At 39.2% G+C, this 17,511-nt stretch overlaps 1 protein-coding gene across 2 annotated transcripts in view; it reads right to left on the bottom strand.

Moving 5' to 3' along the window:
• COL14A1 (collagen type XIV alpha 1 chain) overlaps positions 1-17,511 on the bottom strand; it is a 201,746-nt gene that overhangs the window by 30,458 nt on the left and 153,777 nt on the right. For both annotated transcript variants that reach the window (XM_033126918.1, XM_033126919.1), the window contains exons 38-42: positions 16,340-16,435; positions 15,139-15,192; positions 14,722-14,775; positions 2,850-2,903; positions 2,275-2,346 (exon numbers count right to left, since the gene is read on the bottom strand). In XM_033126918.1, the coding sequence (XP_032982809.1) occupies positions 2,275-2,346; positions 2,850-2,903; positions 14,722-14,775; positions 15,139-15,192; positions 16,340-16,435 (330 nt within the window). The remainder of the gene's footprint in view (positions 1-2,274; positions 2,347-2,849; positions 2,904-14,721; positions 14,776-15,138; positions 15,193-16,339; positions 16,436-17,511) is intronic.

The raw sequence follows: 17,511 nt of genomic DNA, 5'->3' as shown, positions 1-17,511 counted from the left end.
CCCAAAGGTATTCCATGTCTCACTCTACCCCTCATGCACCCCGCTGCCCCCACTCGAGGTCCCCAGAGCCTGTTCTTCTTTCTCATCCCATCCCTTTTGGATCAGGAACAACCCAGCTTGGATTAAGGACAATTAGTTCTAGGAGATGTCAGTAAGAGTGCAACGTACAAGACCACCTCATGCACAAATACGTTTGTTCACTGTCTAACCAAATTAAATAGTTTTTGTTTGTTTGTCTCCTTTCAGGATGCCTCAAAGCCTTTGATGTCCTAAAATCTTTTATGACTTTCTGGGAAACAGATTTTATATACACTGTCTCTGACACTCCTTTAACTCGAAGCCCTTGCTCTCTGAGCCTTGCTGACATATTCTGGAACTCTTGTTCCCAGGAGCACATCCTGGCAAGCAGACTGGAGACTGGTAGCATAAGAGATAATCTCTTTCTCTGGTGAGAAAAAGCCTAGAATCCAATGAGTAGACAAGTTTTCAGTGACAGGAATGCATGCGTGTGTGTGTGTGCATGTGTGTGTATGTGTGTGCATGCTTGCATGTGTTCACACATGCTGGTATCAGTGCATGACCATACTTGGATTAAAAACAAAAATGTGTGAAGATAAAGCAATCAATTTTCTTCTGTGACCCATTGTCAGCTGGATTTGAAAAGAACGGATCTAAAAGTGTTTTGAACAATGACAATGTATTTGGAATAAGTGTATTCTTATATGCCCTAAGAGGGCATTCTCAAATGCCCTAAGGAAGACATTTATTTGGGTGCGCAAATTAGGGTGTGTTTGCTGAAATCTGGAGGCATTTTTTATATCTTCTGTGTGTCTGCACATGCGTCATATGAATCGTAGTTTAGAAAAGAACACTGAGGATGAAATAATTTTATTGAAGTAAGTTATAAAAATAAGGAGTAACATGACTGGGTAGCTAGAGGAAAAGAGGTGTCTTTCCGAATAAGAATCAATGTTTCTGTTATGTCTTGTTGACTGTGGTAGGCAGATAAAGGCCCCCCCAAAAAGTGTTCATGCTCTAATCCCAGAATCTGTGAATATATCACCTTATGTGACGAAAGGGACTTTGCAAGTATGACTTAGTTAAGGATCTTGAGGTTATATAGGGAGATTATCTAGGACTATCGGATGGCCTCAATGGAATCATATTAAGTCCCTAAAAGCTAAGAATCTTTTTGGGCTGTGTTCAGAGGGAGATGGGACAGGCAGAACGCTCAGAGACAGGCAGTATTGCTGGCTTTGAAGATGGAAGTGGGCCATGAGCCAAGGAATTGGGTCGTCTTCAGAAGCTAGAAAAGACAAGGAAACAGATTCTTCCCTAGAACCTCCAGAAAAGGAAATGCCAGCACCTTGACTTGACCCCAGCGGGGGCCGCATCAGACTTCTGACTTATAGAACTTTAAGATACATTTGTGTTGATTTCAGCCGCTGAGATTGTGGGAATTTGTTACAGCAGCAATAGAAATCTAATTCGTTGACCTCTCCTACCTTCCCCCTTCAGATTTCACTGTTCCACAAATTCTTAGCACGCTGGCAGTAGTATAGACATTGATCTATCTCGGTTATTTTAGTTTATGGATACAGACTGAGTATGTCACAGATAATATCAGAATGCTGACTAACACCTACACCTAGAAGGAAAAACTTGTGAGTCACAGAAGATGGCAAATGTGGCTTTGGAGGTCATGCAATGGAACTGCCTTGTTTTACAGATGAGGAAACAGGCCCAGATCTGCTCATCTGTTTCTCCCCCCATCCTACTCTTCCTGCGCCCACTGATCATATTTAAACACCAATTTAAGAGATTAGAAGCAAAGTGGGAGATAATTAGTTCCATCCACTGTGCTTTTATTCAAACACCCTGATTCTCTTATATGAATCTCTTATATGTGAGTATGTTTTAACGGGAAATTCTGCCTTTCTTGTAGAGCTTAAAAAAGGAAAACCTATTCCCATTCTCACTTTCACTTACCCTTGACTTTCTCAGAACTTTTCTTATCCAGGAGACAGGTCTAATGAACACACAACTTTTGTACCCAATCCCTGTAATAATGGCATTGAGTTCACTTAGCCAAATACAGAATAACAAACAATGGAAACACATATGCATATATATCTTTATCTTTATCCTAGGAGCTTCTTTGTTTTCCTTTGTAGATTCCCACAGCGTCTAACATTGAATAAACATTTTTGACCAACAGAGGTGCTGGTACATTGAAACACTAATTACCCAGACTGGCTACTGCTGCATACTCACAGGCGGTCCCAGGGCACCTTGGGGTCCCACACTTCCTGTGACCCCTGGGACTCCGGGAGCTCCAGGAATGCCCTAGTAGAGAGGCAGGAAGATGAAGCAAAGGTGAGGATTTCCTCATTCTCATTGAAGACCGCCAGCTCTCAAAGAGGAAAATCACACACACACACAGGGATAGCTCCCCTCCCCTTCACCACCAAGACTTTAGGATTCATTGCCCATTTCTGGTCCCTCCCAACTACCAAATGAGTAGGGAAGACTTTTTTTGTTTTGTTTTTGAGAAGTTGCCACACTACCAGTCAGGTGTAGTTCTTTCAAATTCAAGCCTTATCCGTGTCTAATAAAAACTATATCAATGCAGGTGATCTTATGGCAAAGTCGCTCGGAGATAGAATGGTCAAGCCATATGGACATATTATTTTTAAAGCATGTTTTAGGAAGAGTTTTTTTTCCCAAAGGGTGAATTGTTACACTATAGCAAAGATGGCTGCCTAGGTGAAATGTCTGGTAAAAGAAAATCCCTCAAAAGAAATAAAATACTTTAAAGCAGAATCCCAGTAGTTTCTGGAAATACTTACAATTGGTCCTGGTGGTCCTGGAGGGCCAGAGGATCCATCTTTCCCAGGAAAGCCCTGGGGAAAAGAAACACAGTGTGTTGGTTGCTTTATATGACTTTCAGAAGAGATGTACCTAACATTTAACACTGGGGGCCAAGTCCTGTCATTTGCTCTGAACTTCCAGGGATTCACTGCTTTTAAACTCTTCATGAGAATTGTTCTTGGCAAGACTTTTGTGTCTATTGGCTCTATGAAATTGTCCAGTGTAAGAATTTCAGGTGTAAGAAATGGTACACAAACTTAAGCAAAATCTTGTTGCCAGAAAATATTTTTATTAAACTAAGTATAACAAAGGAGAAAGGAGATCCATTCTTGGTAATTAATGATCAGACAAAAAGGATGGATTCATGTTTTTCATGACCTAAAAGAGTTTTGGGGAGGGAATCCCTATTACAGGAATCTATGTTGCAAATTGGGAGTATTATTACAATATCTGAAATCCTATGACTCTTCACGGGCAGCTTGGAGGAGAATATGGGGGGACTTCTGGCTGCAATTACACAGTTTTGACTGCTGGGCAGATTTGTTGAATGTGTGTCATCGTGGGCTTACAAATGGGTACATATTTGTTTCTCATTCCATGTTACAAGAGTGGAAAGCAGCAAGCAAACGCTGTTCTTTATACAAATATCTTTGTACATTACTGAGTGTGTGTGTTATTTTTATGTGAGTGTTAAAAATATTTAACAGCTGCAATGACTTGCTCTTAAATAGTAATAGTTCTTAATTGTGAATGCTGGTCTTTTCCATGCATTTCAAAACATGAGAGAGGATCTTCAATCTAAATTTTATAATACGTTCATAAAATCTTGTTCAAAATATCAACTCCTATTACATGGAGAAGTGGACTTTTCGTTTTGTCATTTGTTTCCTGTTGGAATAATCCATTCCCATCCTGAACCAACTCAGACCAACCTCTCCCAGCCTCCTTGCTGGCCTCTCCCAATTCTCTTTCTACAATTAGAAAAGTGAGCCTTCTTAAGGCTTCTCATCCACATTCACATGACGTCTTCCTACTTCAAGACGTCAAATCACAGAGAGAGTGAGTAAAGATGAGGCCAGACAAAAGGAAATGGTTCACGAGTTGGGACAGAGAATATGAGAGGTGGCATGAAGAGGGCGTAAGACTAGAATGTAGGAAAAGCATTGGTCAGCAAGATCCTTTCATCATGCTCTCAAGCTAAAATACTAGCAAGTCCTAAACCAGATAAGGAAGAGAATTCTAGAGTTCACCAACTATTTGTGGTTTTCCTTTTCTGCCTGGGCACATTGTGAGGCTATATTTCCCAGTCTCCTGTTCCAGCAATTATGCTGGAGCCATAGGGCTGAATTCTGGCCAATGGAAAGGGGACAGGTCCAGTTCTGGCTCATAAAAATTTCCCATGGGTAATCCTTCACTTTCTGTTCCTTTTCTGTAGCAACTTTAGAGGCCACATGTGGAAGAGGAGAGTGTCCCAAGATGGAAAGACCCCAAGTCAGTCCCTAAATGATTACATGGAACAAAGATCGGACATTTCTATTCCTTTACCTTGCCTGTTGACAGCATTGGATTGTGGATACACTTTTTAATTTTTAATTTTTATTTTATTGCATTAAACCATTTTAATTTAGGGTTAACATATTGTTTGTTATAGTAGCTATTCTATACTAATATACAAGCTAGTGTTTATTTGTTGTTTTTTTTCTTTTTACTACTACTTCTCTTGTGCAATTTCAGTTAGTCAGTTACATATATTAAGTCAGAGAGTTGCAGAGACAGTCACACACACACACACCCTTCCTTGGATCTGGTAGCTAGACAACAAAAAATTTATATTAATGGAAGTTGAAAGAAATCATTTTACATGGAATTAAATACACCATGTCCAGGAAGAAGAACATACAAAAATCAGAATATTTGAAAGATAAACAAACTCTAGAACTCTTCCAGTCCAACTCCCTCATGTTATTAACGAGAAAACTTGAGACTAACAGAGGTTAGGAGACCTTACCATAAAAAAGGGGGGCGGGCGATTTTTAAAAATCTACTTATTTTCTAGGTGAAGTTTACATAAGGGAAAAAAAAAACGGAGTCTGCACACATATTCAACAATTTAAGGAGACATGTTTAAAAGGGCAGCTTTTGCTTCCTGCCGTAAAACTCTTTCAGCACGGGATGGGGAACAAGTGTGCAGCCATGTACAAGCCCACACATGACACATGGCCATCGCAAGTGTCCCAAATCCAAACTGTGCGGCACTGCTGCAGGAAGTCTCCCCCGACTTTTTCCCAGGTGGTGCCCAGAAGGGGGGCAAAAATCTCAAAAACAAGTGGGGGCAATTTTATTCACAGAAGGAGGCGAGCCATTACATGCTTTCTTAAAAGAGGAAGATCAGCAGGAAATGACACATTTACTCCCCGCTTGCAATCCTGTGGAAGGAGTTTAAAAGGCAATGAGCTGTCAGTACTCTCCTCCATGGTGGGACCATAAGGATGCTCTTGTGAAAAGCTCTGAATTCAGTAGATTTATAGATACCACGTGTGTGTCATCTGGAAGGGAAGATGAAAAAATGTTCTTACATGGGAGCTAAATTTGGCACAGAGGCTGGCATTTTAGTGTGGTCATATCCAAAGACTAGATATTTTTTTTCATTCTATCTTCTCCTACCTAAAGAGCATCCTGGGGAGCTGAGATTGATGTCTTTCTTTTCGATGGTAGAAGTTATGATGTTTCAATCATTGTTCCATTGCCAACCCCTTCCTAGCACATTGCTGGCACATAGGTACCAATAAAATGTTTAATTTGAATAAAATTGAGGCTCCTGGAGGAAGTGCTCTGATTCTCATGTTGAATAAATAAATATTAATCTCAGGTGTAATTAGTCTGGAAATGTATAGGGCAGGGTGAAGGCTCCACAAGTAGGGAGGAAAGACATCCGGAGTTGTTTATCCTCAGAAGCTGAAATTTCATTTCAGTGAATATCTTAGGGGTGGTTTCCTGGAAGGAGACCCAGATGTCGTGCCTGTGATTTATAGAGGGAGGGTTCTTGGGAGAAACCTTTCAGGTAGTGAAAGGAAACAGGAGAGGGCAAGGGAAGAAGTTGGGAGAGAATTGGATTTGACTGAAGTTTGGTCTCAGCCTGATCCCACGGGAACTCTGGAGTGTGGGTGATATGTCAGCATTGGCCCAGAATAAAGTTTTATACACCTACGTCAGTTAGTCATTGACTGGGACCAAAATGGCATTTCCAAGAGCAATTCTCTGTAGAAGGAGCAATTGTGAGTTGATAGCAGTCAACACCTATGGTAGCTGGGGGATGGAGTACACCTGCTAGGTAAAGGGGATCTGATCAGGGTACCAACCATATCCTCTCCAGTACATTTGACCCTAGCACTTTCTTTCATGATCTGTGATGAACAATTGGGTATTTTTCGATATAATAGCTCAAGAATAAAGGTGTTCTTAAGGTTACTGTGACTTACCTGTTTCCCTCATTCCAAATTAAAATTTCCTTTTTACACATTACTTTTTACTAAAAGGATCTTAGGCTTAATATCATTTTAGAAACATCATTGAATCCATGTTTTCCCCCCAAATTTCTTCCTAATCTTAGAACATAAAAAAATTCACATTTTTCGCCATGTAGATAGTTTTATTTTTTAACTGTTGAATTACACTGGCTAATTTACCTTCTAAGTGTTTTTACTCATCATTCTCACATTATTAAAAATTATCTGCAGACCTACTATGTACGGGCACTCTGTAGATTTTGGGTAGACAGTGATGAACAAGACAGTCCCTTTTGAAGGAGTTTACAATGTGGAGAAAAGTCAACAATTGAAACAAACGACAATGTGCTATGATGATGGTCTGGAGAGTTCCATGGGAACATGTGGGAACACCTAATCCAGGCATGGGGATACAAGGATGGTTTCACAAGAGAGGTGGTGTTTAAGTCAAGGGATCCAGGATGCTTTGCCCATTGCATTAGTCTCCCTGCCAAAGCATCCATGTCACAGCACATCCTGGAATGCCAGTCAACTCTTAGGCGGGGCTCAGGTTCCTTTTCTCATCTTTTTATCTCAGGGTGAGCAGCAATAGCAACAGTATATATATATATATATGTATATATATATATATATGTGTGTGTGTGTGTGTGTGTGTATATATATGTATGTATGTATATATATATAAAAGCAACAAACTTGGAGAAAAGAAAACCTTTGTAAAATGTTTGCATTTTACAGGGCAAAATAACTGGCAAATTGTAGCTTCGCAGTTCAGTTTAACTTTAAGCAAACTCACTTACATGGTCTTCCACCCTCTACGTTAAAAATGTGTTTGCATTTCCCAAAACATTTCTCTACCTGTAAATTGTCCATTTTATATCAGGAAGCCAATCTGAGAAGATGTGTGTTTGTGGATTAAGCGCCCTCAGAAACCCTTAATTAAGCAATGAAGAATGAATATTTGGAAACAGAAGATTAAATGATAAGCATAATGTGGGAATTCACTTATGCTGACAAACACATTTTTTAAAGTGCATGAAATGAGCCACCCACAAACAGGGACGTTTTATAACAGGAGTAGCTCCAGGCCTTTTTCCTTTTTGGGATTCCCACCTCGAAATATTAATATGTACCCACAACCCACATTAAAAATAATTTTTGCTATAAAAATTTGACAAGGTTTTTCTAATTTGTTTTTGAAAACATTTGGCTATGAGCTATTTATTTAGTTATGGTTGGCTCCAATCCATCAGCTAAAGGAATTCTACCCTAAAATTTGCTTTCAAAATCACTAATTATCAAACAAATACTAAATTTAACTATGGCTAAAATTGGCAAAGCACACCGTTTTATAGAAATTTAATTAAACATTAATTTCCATTTTTCAGTTTTCTTTTCCATACTCTAGAGCAAATATATATATATATATATATATATATATATATATATATATATATATATATATTTTCTGGTCATAAGCATTTTCAGTAGGCTCTTAAAAAGTTTGTAATTTCTAGGCAGTATGCGTATGGTGTCTAAAGGATGAAACTGATGTACTCACAAGTGGTATTTTACTGAAATTAAAGTCAGATGCTACAATATAGATGTTTATTAGCTACTAGAAATAACACTCAGAACTAGTGACTCAACTATGATATTCATCATCCATCCTTCTTTGAAGCCCACAATGGCGGGCCACGGAAACTAACCTGAAGATTCTGAAACACCAATTGTTAAGGTCCTTTGACTGATGCTACACTCTTGGGTATAGTGGAGTCTCTAAGCAGCTGGCATCTAATGAATTTGCTGAAACAGACCAAACTCAAGCAGTGACGGCTAGAGAAATACTTGTAGAAACTCCTGATGCACAATTTCAACCGGGTGGCATGGCTCTGGACTGCTGTGAGCCACAGTGGGTACACCAATGTGGCAGTCAGCCATAAGAAATAAGGCTGCTACTTGCAGCAAAGGATTAAGACCAACCACCAGGTTAAGAGGCCAACTAGCAAAAAGCCACAGATTCTGTAAACACTGGTCAAAGCTAGAGATCCAAGATCAATCCTTATGTGTGATACCATGTTGAGTCCCACTGAGGAATTTTCAATGATAAACACATAAATACAAGTTTATGTATGTATGTAAATATGTGTATACGTATATTATATACATATATGTATCTATTGTATGCACACACATATTTACATATTATATCTATACAACACACTATTTTTCATATGTACATATTTATATATATAATTTAAATGTATATGTATAAATATAAATGTGTATTTTTAGGAACCTGCAGTGATGACTTCAGTGAATTAAAACAAAAAACACCAGCAATAGTCTACCCAAGAAAGTACTTTAACATAAAATAGGCCTAACACAATACACTACCCAGTGTTTCTAAAACCTAGCTATCAGAATCATTAAGCTTTTTAGAACTATACATTCCTAAGTCATGCCTAAGACCTTTTGTATCTGAATCTCTGAGATTGAAGCCCAGGAATCTGTATATTAAAACAAACAAAAAACACAAAGCAAAACACAAAACAACAACCCAATCACTTAAGGTGTGGAACTGATGGTTTACATATATAAAAATGTCTGGCCTGACCCTGCAGGATAGTGTTAGAATCAGAATGTGTAAGGCAGATATTTGTACCCTGTACCCCAATAGACGTGTCTTTACGGCCAGTAATAACACGAAACTAACTCCCTAAGTAATGGTTCTCTCCTCAGATGTGCCCTTATGTGCCAGTATTCAAGTAAAGTTGTAATGTAATCAAAGAAATATATTCTTAAGTGTGAAACATCAACTTCTATATCCCCAAGAAAGTAACCCAAACTGGGTTCGTTCTTCCCAAACACGCCAGGTGAGACATCTCCAGGGATTGGGTCCTGCTTGTTAAATATCTTTATGGAAGACTTTTTTACGTTGACAAAATCCCACCGTGCTATTTGTGAATGCAATTTTACAAGAACGAGGACAGTGGTGGAGCCAAAGAGAGAGATTATAATCCCGGCTCCAACACTTACTGGCTGAGTGAGATTGTTCAAGTATGTCTACTGCCTGGGCTCCCAATTCTTCATCTGTAAAATGGAGTAACGGTGGCTAGCATTCGAGGTTATTCTCAGGATTAGAGAATAGAAGATTTGGAAAGCACCTGCATTTTGTCAGTAATGAATAATAGTAGTTGCTGCTATTTTTATTCAAATAATCTGCCGTGTCCCGATTGCATATACTATCAGCACTGTGGTTGACCATGAGAATATTCTCCTGTAGTTTTGTAAAAACCCATCTAGACCCACAGAGAAGAAAATCAAATCCTCTCCACTAGCTTTGGGGTGGTACATTATAATTCCTCTTCTGAAGGAGGAAGATACTCAAGGGAGTAATTATCAAAAATCTTACTATTTAACAAAATATTCTTCAGATGAATCTCTCATCACTGTTTAACATTATGATAGGAATTAAATCCAGATAGTTGACACAAGTTCAATTTCTCAAGTACATTTTAAATCCAACTCACTTTGATGAAATGGGACATTCATCACAAATATAGCCTTTGTATACATCAAACACACATAAAAAGCATGTTCCAAGTGTCCTTTCAATACGGAATCCAAGAAAATTAAACACCAACAATAAACTACTTGCTTTTCCTTTAGACTATTTTTATAGTTCTTTAAAATCTTCTAAGGCGTCTTAATATGTCAAGTACAGGCATTATAAAATATTATACTGTCTTGACTCATTAGGTTTACATTAAAAACAGTGAGTACTAATATCAGCTAATATTGAATTTTTTATATAGAAATTCTTTATATGAATGAATTCCCAAAACGACTCCACAGAGTCAAATATTATTTTTTCCACTTCACAGATGAGGAAAGTGAGGGTTGGAAATATTAAGTAACTGGCTCAATGTCATATGGTTAGGGTTCAAACTCAGGTCTGGCTAACAGTCTAAGTCTAGGATATTCAACCCGGGCCATCCTGCTTCTCCTAACCTCACAAGTTCTGCAGAATTCATATGTGGAAGGTTTTTTCGTGTTTGTGTGTGTGTGTGTGTGTGTGTGTGTGTGTGTGTGTGTATGTTTTTAAAAACACAGCATTTCATCTTTTATAGATCAGAAAAAAAGGCTGTGGTTATGGCAATAGCATGAAGATACAGGGAGGAGTAACCTGGGGAAAGGAAGCAATTTAATTAAGTTTACTTGGAATTTAAATGACGAATACCCTCTGTACCACAGAAGAATTACGGTCTTCCAGATGCCAGAAAATATGTATCTCCATATCATTTTTATTTCTGGTCTCTGACTTTTTATATAACCATACTAAGAACTGAAAAATAAAACTGTTTTTTAAAGTTTCCATTTGGCGTGCTTGACAGAGGGCTGGTGGTCTTGAATGCGAGTGTCAGACCTAGAAGAGAGGTTGCCTTTTTCTTTTCTTTCTTTTTCAGTGTTCTCTCTAAGTTCTTATGCGTATCATTCATGTCTTGACTGTTCTTCCCAATTTTTCTAAGGACCACCAGGATGTCCAGGATGGAGGCTGAGAAATCCATCTTACAACAGAGGATATCAAAGATCACAGGTAAAGCGTGGAGTCACATACACCAAGAAAAGAGGTGAGAGGGGATGGCGAGATTTATCATGGAAAAGAAAGACGAGATGAGAAGGAGGTTGGTTAGAATGGCTCAGAATGAAAGCTGGATGTCTAAAGGCATTCAGCTGTTAAAGCTGAACTTTCCCTGCTGCTTTATAAAATGTGGCCCTTCCTTGTGTTCTATTGCCTTCCCAGCAAGAGGCTGAGACGTGGTCAACGAACAAGTCCAACTTTTACTGGACTTGCCATGGACTCAGGCCCAGGATGGAATATCAGCTGCCTCTAAGAGTCAAAGATCCTCCTGGGAAAAGCCAGAATAAGCCAGAAACATTACAAAACATGTTCCCTGTTTGGAGAGGTTTAATCTTCTCCTTTTTTATTCTCTGCGAGGCTGTCCCTCCTTTCAGACTAAATCAAGAGGCACAAGCTCCAGGGAAGAGGGGCTAACCTTTCCCTAAACTAATAGTCAAGGTGACAGTGCTAGCGTTGGATGATGGGTTCTTTGCTCTGTTTAAACAATAAACATTTATCACATCATACGATACTATGGGTCAGCTGATAACTGTCAATAAGAGACGACAAAGATTAAAAGGAAAGAAGAATGTACAGTAAGGAATAGCCTACCACTGCTCACCTCCCTGAGACTCCCCAAGGAGCTAGAAGCACTGACTGGACAGTGACAACACAGATTTATCCCGGCTCCCTCCTTCTGTGACTACAGGAGGCTTTACACCCTCAGGATCGGAGGAAATGAGAACACAATAACTGTAAGTCATTGAAGTGGTTAGATTAAAGACACACTATTTCTGCTTCCTGATTCCGAGGACAGTCAAGCTGCCCTGGGCAGTTTTCTGAAAGTGGCTTCTCAGGCATTTCAGCATCAGTCTCATCATTCACCGTGCTTGCTCTCAGTGTGTTCTGTGTCGCAGTTGTTACCATCTGATTGCAGGTTTGCCTTTTAGGATGGCCAGAGGCAGAGCAGGAATAGTCATCAGTGTTTGTCCTTAGTACCCTTTCGGCAACCTCTCTGCCACTGCCTAACCTCAGAGACCTAGACATTCCTGCTGCCCCAGAAGGATCTGGCCCTCAGTGAAGCTGCTCCATGTCCTAGACCTGTCTCCATCACCACATAAGACAGTCCTGGACCTCCTACTTGACAATCCCGCTGAGTAACTATCTAATTGTTTTAAACCTTTCACTTTCCTTAAGTCCTCAGATATTTGACTAAACAGACCAGAGCCACCGAAAGAACTGTTTTCACCCACCTTTCTTCCTGCTCGACTGTCTCTGAGGAAGACCCATTTGTTTTCCTGACCTGGTGGCAAGAGTCATGCTCCTAACACCATCCCATATTTCCACCTCCTCCAGGTCTACAAATTACCTCCGTGAGATATTGAACATCTTTTCTTTTCTGGATCTTTCCATTATGGAGGCAGTAATGGACATGGATCTCCTGGCTGAGAATAGTACATGGCACATAGTATGTACTCAATTAAGATATGTGCTCGATTTGTTATTACATAAGATACTAAGATATTAAAAACTATATACATGATCCTTCCTTCAAGCAGGACAGCCATATTACACAATTCTAGGGGACCCTGGTCTTTTACTCTGTATAAATGGCACCCCTAAGAGTTGTACACGGGAATAGTGTTGCCTTCTATTCTAAAAAAACAACGGTCACAGGAGTCCCACAATCTTTGTGTTTTTTTTGGTTTGTTTGTTTTTTAACACGGCCCTATAAAGAATGTGTATCCTCTGAAAACCAGTTTTAAAAAGCAAGAATTTTTCGAAGTGGGAATTGGACATACTCTGAAAGTTTTACATCCACATTGAAGGAGAGAGGAAAATAAAATCCATGGACAGATATCTTATCACTTTATTATGGCTCTAAGCCTTTTCATATTATAAAAGAAAAAAATGTTTGGAGGAATAGCAAAATATTTATAAAAAGTCTGTGCTGGTATATTGGTTTTTTTAAAAAAAGTATTCCAAAACCAAACTATCCCAACACTAATCTAATGTGTTTGAATTGGGAGTTCTTTGCCAAGACTGGACTCCTTGCACAGATAAATCAAGTAAATTCACTGAACCAAATCAGTAGCATGGCCGTTTTCAGAGCTTCAGGAATCACAAAAATATCTAGGTGTGTAACCACACAGGATCTTAGCCTAAGCTCTTTGCCAAAACATATAAATACTTCTAGACAGTCCTTCCACATGTACAAGAAGCCTACATAAATCTAACTTTCAGAGAACGCCTCCTTTAAATGCATTCACCTGGCCATGCTTTGTACACTGGGTAATTCCATTTGATGGACAGAGATTAAACTGAGATTTTAAGCAAATGAAAGTTTGGTGTAAAAAAAAAAAAGAGCATGGAAAGAATTTAAGGTCCCACACCTACATTCCTATAGAAAAAAATAATCTCCTTATTCTTGAATGATATAACTACCCTGACCTAAAGGCAGGCCTTGTTTGAGTAGAGAAGTAAGTTTTCCAGCCAATCGTTTTTTAAACGCGTGAACTTATACCCAAGATACAACTGAATGTCCAATGTGTTGTCCTTCACTGGATTGGATCTAAGTGGATGCCGCTCCATATTATTCAGTCTTGAGGGACACTATGGAGCTGCTCACATGTCTACAACGTGATAGTTCAGGGCAGATCGGCTTCTCCCTCCCTTGTTAAAAATGTAGCGACTTCCTATTGCCTTCCTGTTAAAGCTCAAAATCCTTAGTCTGAAAAAAAGATGATTTAAGTGAATTTGTGTTTACTTCTCCAGCTTCATCTCTTGACAATTTCTCTATACCTAAGTGTATGTACATGTGTGCACACACATGTACACACATGTACACACAAGCACACAATGCACTCTAATCTCCAGCCATACTGAACTCTGGGTGACAGTGGAAATGAACCCCCTTCTCTTCATCTCTATTCCGCTGTGTATGTCATTCTCGCTGATTGCAATAGCTTTCCTTTCCGTGTGCAACTGGCTAATTTCTGTCTCTTCGTCGAGACTCCGCCTTGATGATGCCTCCTCTGGGAAGCCCTCCCCAACCCTCCAAATCTGGCTGAGTTATCTGTCCTTTGTGCTCCCACAGGTCTCTGTAAATACCCACGTCATAGCATGTGTTATAATCCTCACTTGGTGATATCTCCTCCCAATCAGCTATAAACGCTTTGAGGACAACAACCTCAAACCTGGCCCAGTGAAGATGTTGATTCAACAAACACTAGATGTTACGTCATCCCTCTCCTAACCATCCTTACAATTTCTTTCACCACTGTCCACTTGAACAGGTTAAAAAAGTAGTTGACATACATTAAATAAATGGAGAATAGTGCAGATCATCATAATACTTAGATTTTGACTCATAGGATTCTTGATTTCCTTTCAGTTTGTGCCTTGAGAATTAGAAAAAACTGGAAAATCTACTAAACTAATGCATACCATTCAGTGCAGTGTATTCAGGTTATGGGACTGTTCAGAAACAGGTGTTGCTAATTTGGGAAGGTTTGATGAAAGTTTCCATGTTTTGATGAAAATAATGGACATAGATGTTAGTGAAGGGAAATAGATGAAGGATAGATAGAATGTAGATTGGAGGAAAAAGAAAACAAACAAATGAACAAGAACACCTGGTCTGACTTCCTTGCACAGAAATCTGTCAAAAGCAAATGAGAAATCCACTGTACTAACAATCACCTTTGGGCGAGTTCTTACCCTCTGGCCTGGCGAGCCATCGCGTCCTGGTGAACCAATACCTCCTGGAATACCCTAGGGACAGCAAAGACAGGAAGAGTCAGATTCACGCATGTAAGTTACCCTCTCACCCAGCTTCCCTGAAACAGATCAAGGCCTCCAAACAAACCTAATAGCAAAAAGGTGAGGACTTCATGAGGGAGAATTCAGAACCCAGAAGTTTTTCACAGGAAAGGAATGTCACCTACCAGGGCTCACCTTGAGACTATTAGTAACCTTCAGAGCGGGCTTAACGTAAATGAATAGAGACGACTAACCACCTTTAAGAGCTAAACCACTTATGGCCAAGCTTCCAGCTGACTTCAGGAGCTACCGTCTTCTTCCCCTTGGCAAAACTCTAGGGCTGAGAGCAATAGACTACAAAAACAGAAATAATACCTGTGGGCCAGGAAGACCAGTCTCTCCTTTCTCTCCTTTTTCGCCTGGTATTCCCTGAATATCCAAAAGTACATGGGGTTAAGTTCACATAGGTTGATTCTTAGCTTTTTTCTCCACAGACGGTTCTAACTTTTTCAACATTAAATTACTTTCCCACTAACATCCAAATACAGCATATTTCACTTCTCACATATGCTATCCCACTTAAGTAAACATTCCTACGGAGTTGAACGTTTATATATCAGAAGAATTTAAACACAGAATATACAGTCTGATATGGCTAAGCCTATAATATAACATTTCAATATTATTTACAGTTTAGCGTTTTCAAACCATTATCCATATAGATTTTGTTTTGCTTTGGCTAGAAATTTATAAGAATGGATAAGCAAACATAGAAACTGGCAGGTAGCAAGACCTCAACAAATGCTTATTTTTAGTAGTAGTAATGGTACAAATTGGCAGATTAATGCTTTCTAAAATGTGAAAATAACTCTGGAAAAGAAAACTTCTTAGCTAGGGAGATATATCATATGCACAGATTGCTAAAAACGGCTTAAAAGGATCTGTTTGCTTCAAATATTTATTACAAAGATTGGTTTTATTTTTATAAATCTAGGTCTCTGTGGTAAGATTAATGAAAATCAGTGACTGGAAATAAATTTGTGTCCAATGGTACACACAGCTTTTACAAAGAAATGAGACTGTAAAAAGCACACCATTTATAACCTAAAATGCATACTAAGTGCATTGCACTTTGATGCCCATTGATATAAAGATTATAAATAAAAGGCTTTCATGACTGTATATCTACAATCACTACAAATACATAATGAATAACTTAAATTTGTATAACGTTTGTTACTTTCTAGATTTTATCACATCCATTAAGGACTTAGTCCAACAAGAAAAAGGGCAATACTTGTCAAGCCCTGTTTTTTTTTGTTTTTTTTTTTTTTTTTGCTATAGATAAATTGCTTATGGACATACCTACTTCTTAGGCCTATATGTGCTTGTAAAAGATCCCATCATTGAACAAAACATTGGCTAATGAATGAACTCTCAATCTTTACTTTTATTTTTCAGTTCTTATGTGCTAGAGGATGCGGCTCATTATGAAGGCACAGAAGATAGTTCATTCTTTATAACTCATGGAGAAGTGACAACAATAAAACCCATCTGAAAGTTGACACACACTCACAGGCATTCCTTGAATGGACAGACCACTTGGTCCTTGAGGTCCAGGGGGACCCTGAGGTCCTGGAGGGCCTGTTTCACCCCGAGGGCCATCTGGTCCCTGGAAGACAAGAGAGGAAAATCATCCCAGAGGTAAGTTAGACCCTCTGGTACCGAGAAGATATTTCAGCTGAGGGCACTTATTATAAATGTATCTCCTCAAATAATTTTTCTTAAGATGTGAAACATTCATAGAATAACAAGACACCAAACCTCACATGATTCACCTCCCAGGCAAAAATGTCATCAGTAAACCAAAAGAGTAAACACACAGGGATTGCTGCAACTTTATATTTTTCTCTTCCATAAATAAGAACGCTATGCCAATTATGTGAGTTACTAGACCTCCCACACTCCATCACAAATTCAAAAGGTGGTGCTTCGAGACCACCCTCCTGGTTTGTGAGGGCTCACACCGTCCAGCTGAACTACATTTTCTCCACCTTCACCACTGCCAACCACCCACCTCAGGGGCATTCCTCTGCATTTATTAAAGACTTTGCAGCAAGCCTCCATTTCCTTCCTCATCATGAGCCTGCCATCATACTATGCCTCTTCAGCGTCCACGGAAGGATCTGCCCTAGCCTCAACATTGTTTAATTTCCTTTCTTCTCAGGATAAGACATTCCTTTCACTTTAGCAACTCTTAACTTCTATAGTCTGGAACTTGTTGTGGTTTGGCTAAAACGACACATCTCAGTAACCTGAGACCCAGGACACCTACTTATCCTCAGCCTCGTCTTCTTCCTTCTTCTCTCATTTGGTGACTCCAACAAAAGCTTTTTTTCTTCTTTTTTTAAATAAATTAAGACTTCCAGCCCGTGGCTATCATGTTAAATGATGGATGCATTCATTACTTGAGATAGTCCATACAGAAGAAAAAGCAAAATGGTGTAAGGCGGGGGCAAACAATGAGTGTACCCTGAGACCTGGTGTTTTAAGTGTATGGGGATAACCATATGGAAGTGTCTAGTTGTTTAGGGATCAACAGAGGTCTGAGCTGGGATGGATTGTGGAGTAGCTGAAGACTTGTTTGTGGGTGAGGTTATTAAAGAGATTCTTGAGAGAGTGAAAGAGGAAATGGATAGAGATGAAATGACAATCGTGTACAAAGGAAAGGGACAGAAAGAAGCCTGG

Source organism: Rhinolophus ferrumequinum, chromosome 14, assembly GCF_004115265.2.
Source record: "Rhinolophus ferrumequinum isolate MPI-CBG mRhiFer1 chromosome 14, mRhiFer1_v1.p, whole genome shotgun sequence".
NCBI lineage: Eukaryota > Metazoa > Chordata > Mammalia > Chiroptera > Rhinolophidae > Rhinolophus > Rhinolophus ferrumequinum.
The sequence above is the reverse complement of the archived record's forward strand: the minus strand, read 5'-3'. Positions and strand labels throughout refer to the sequence as shown.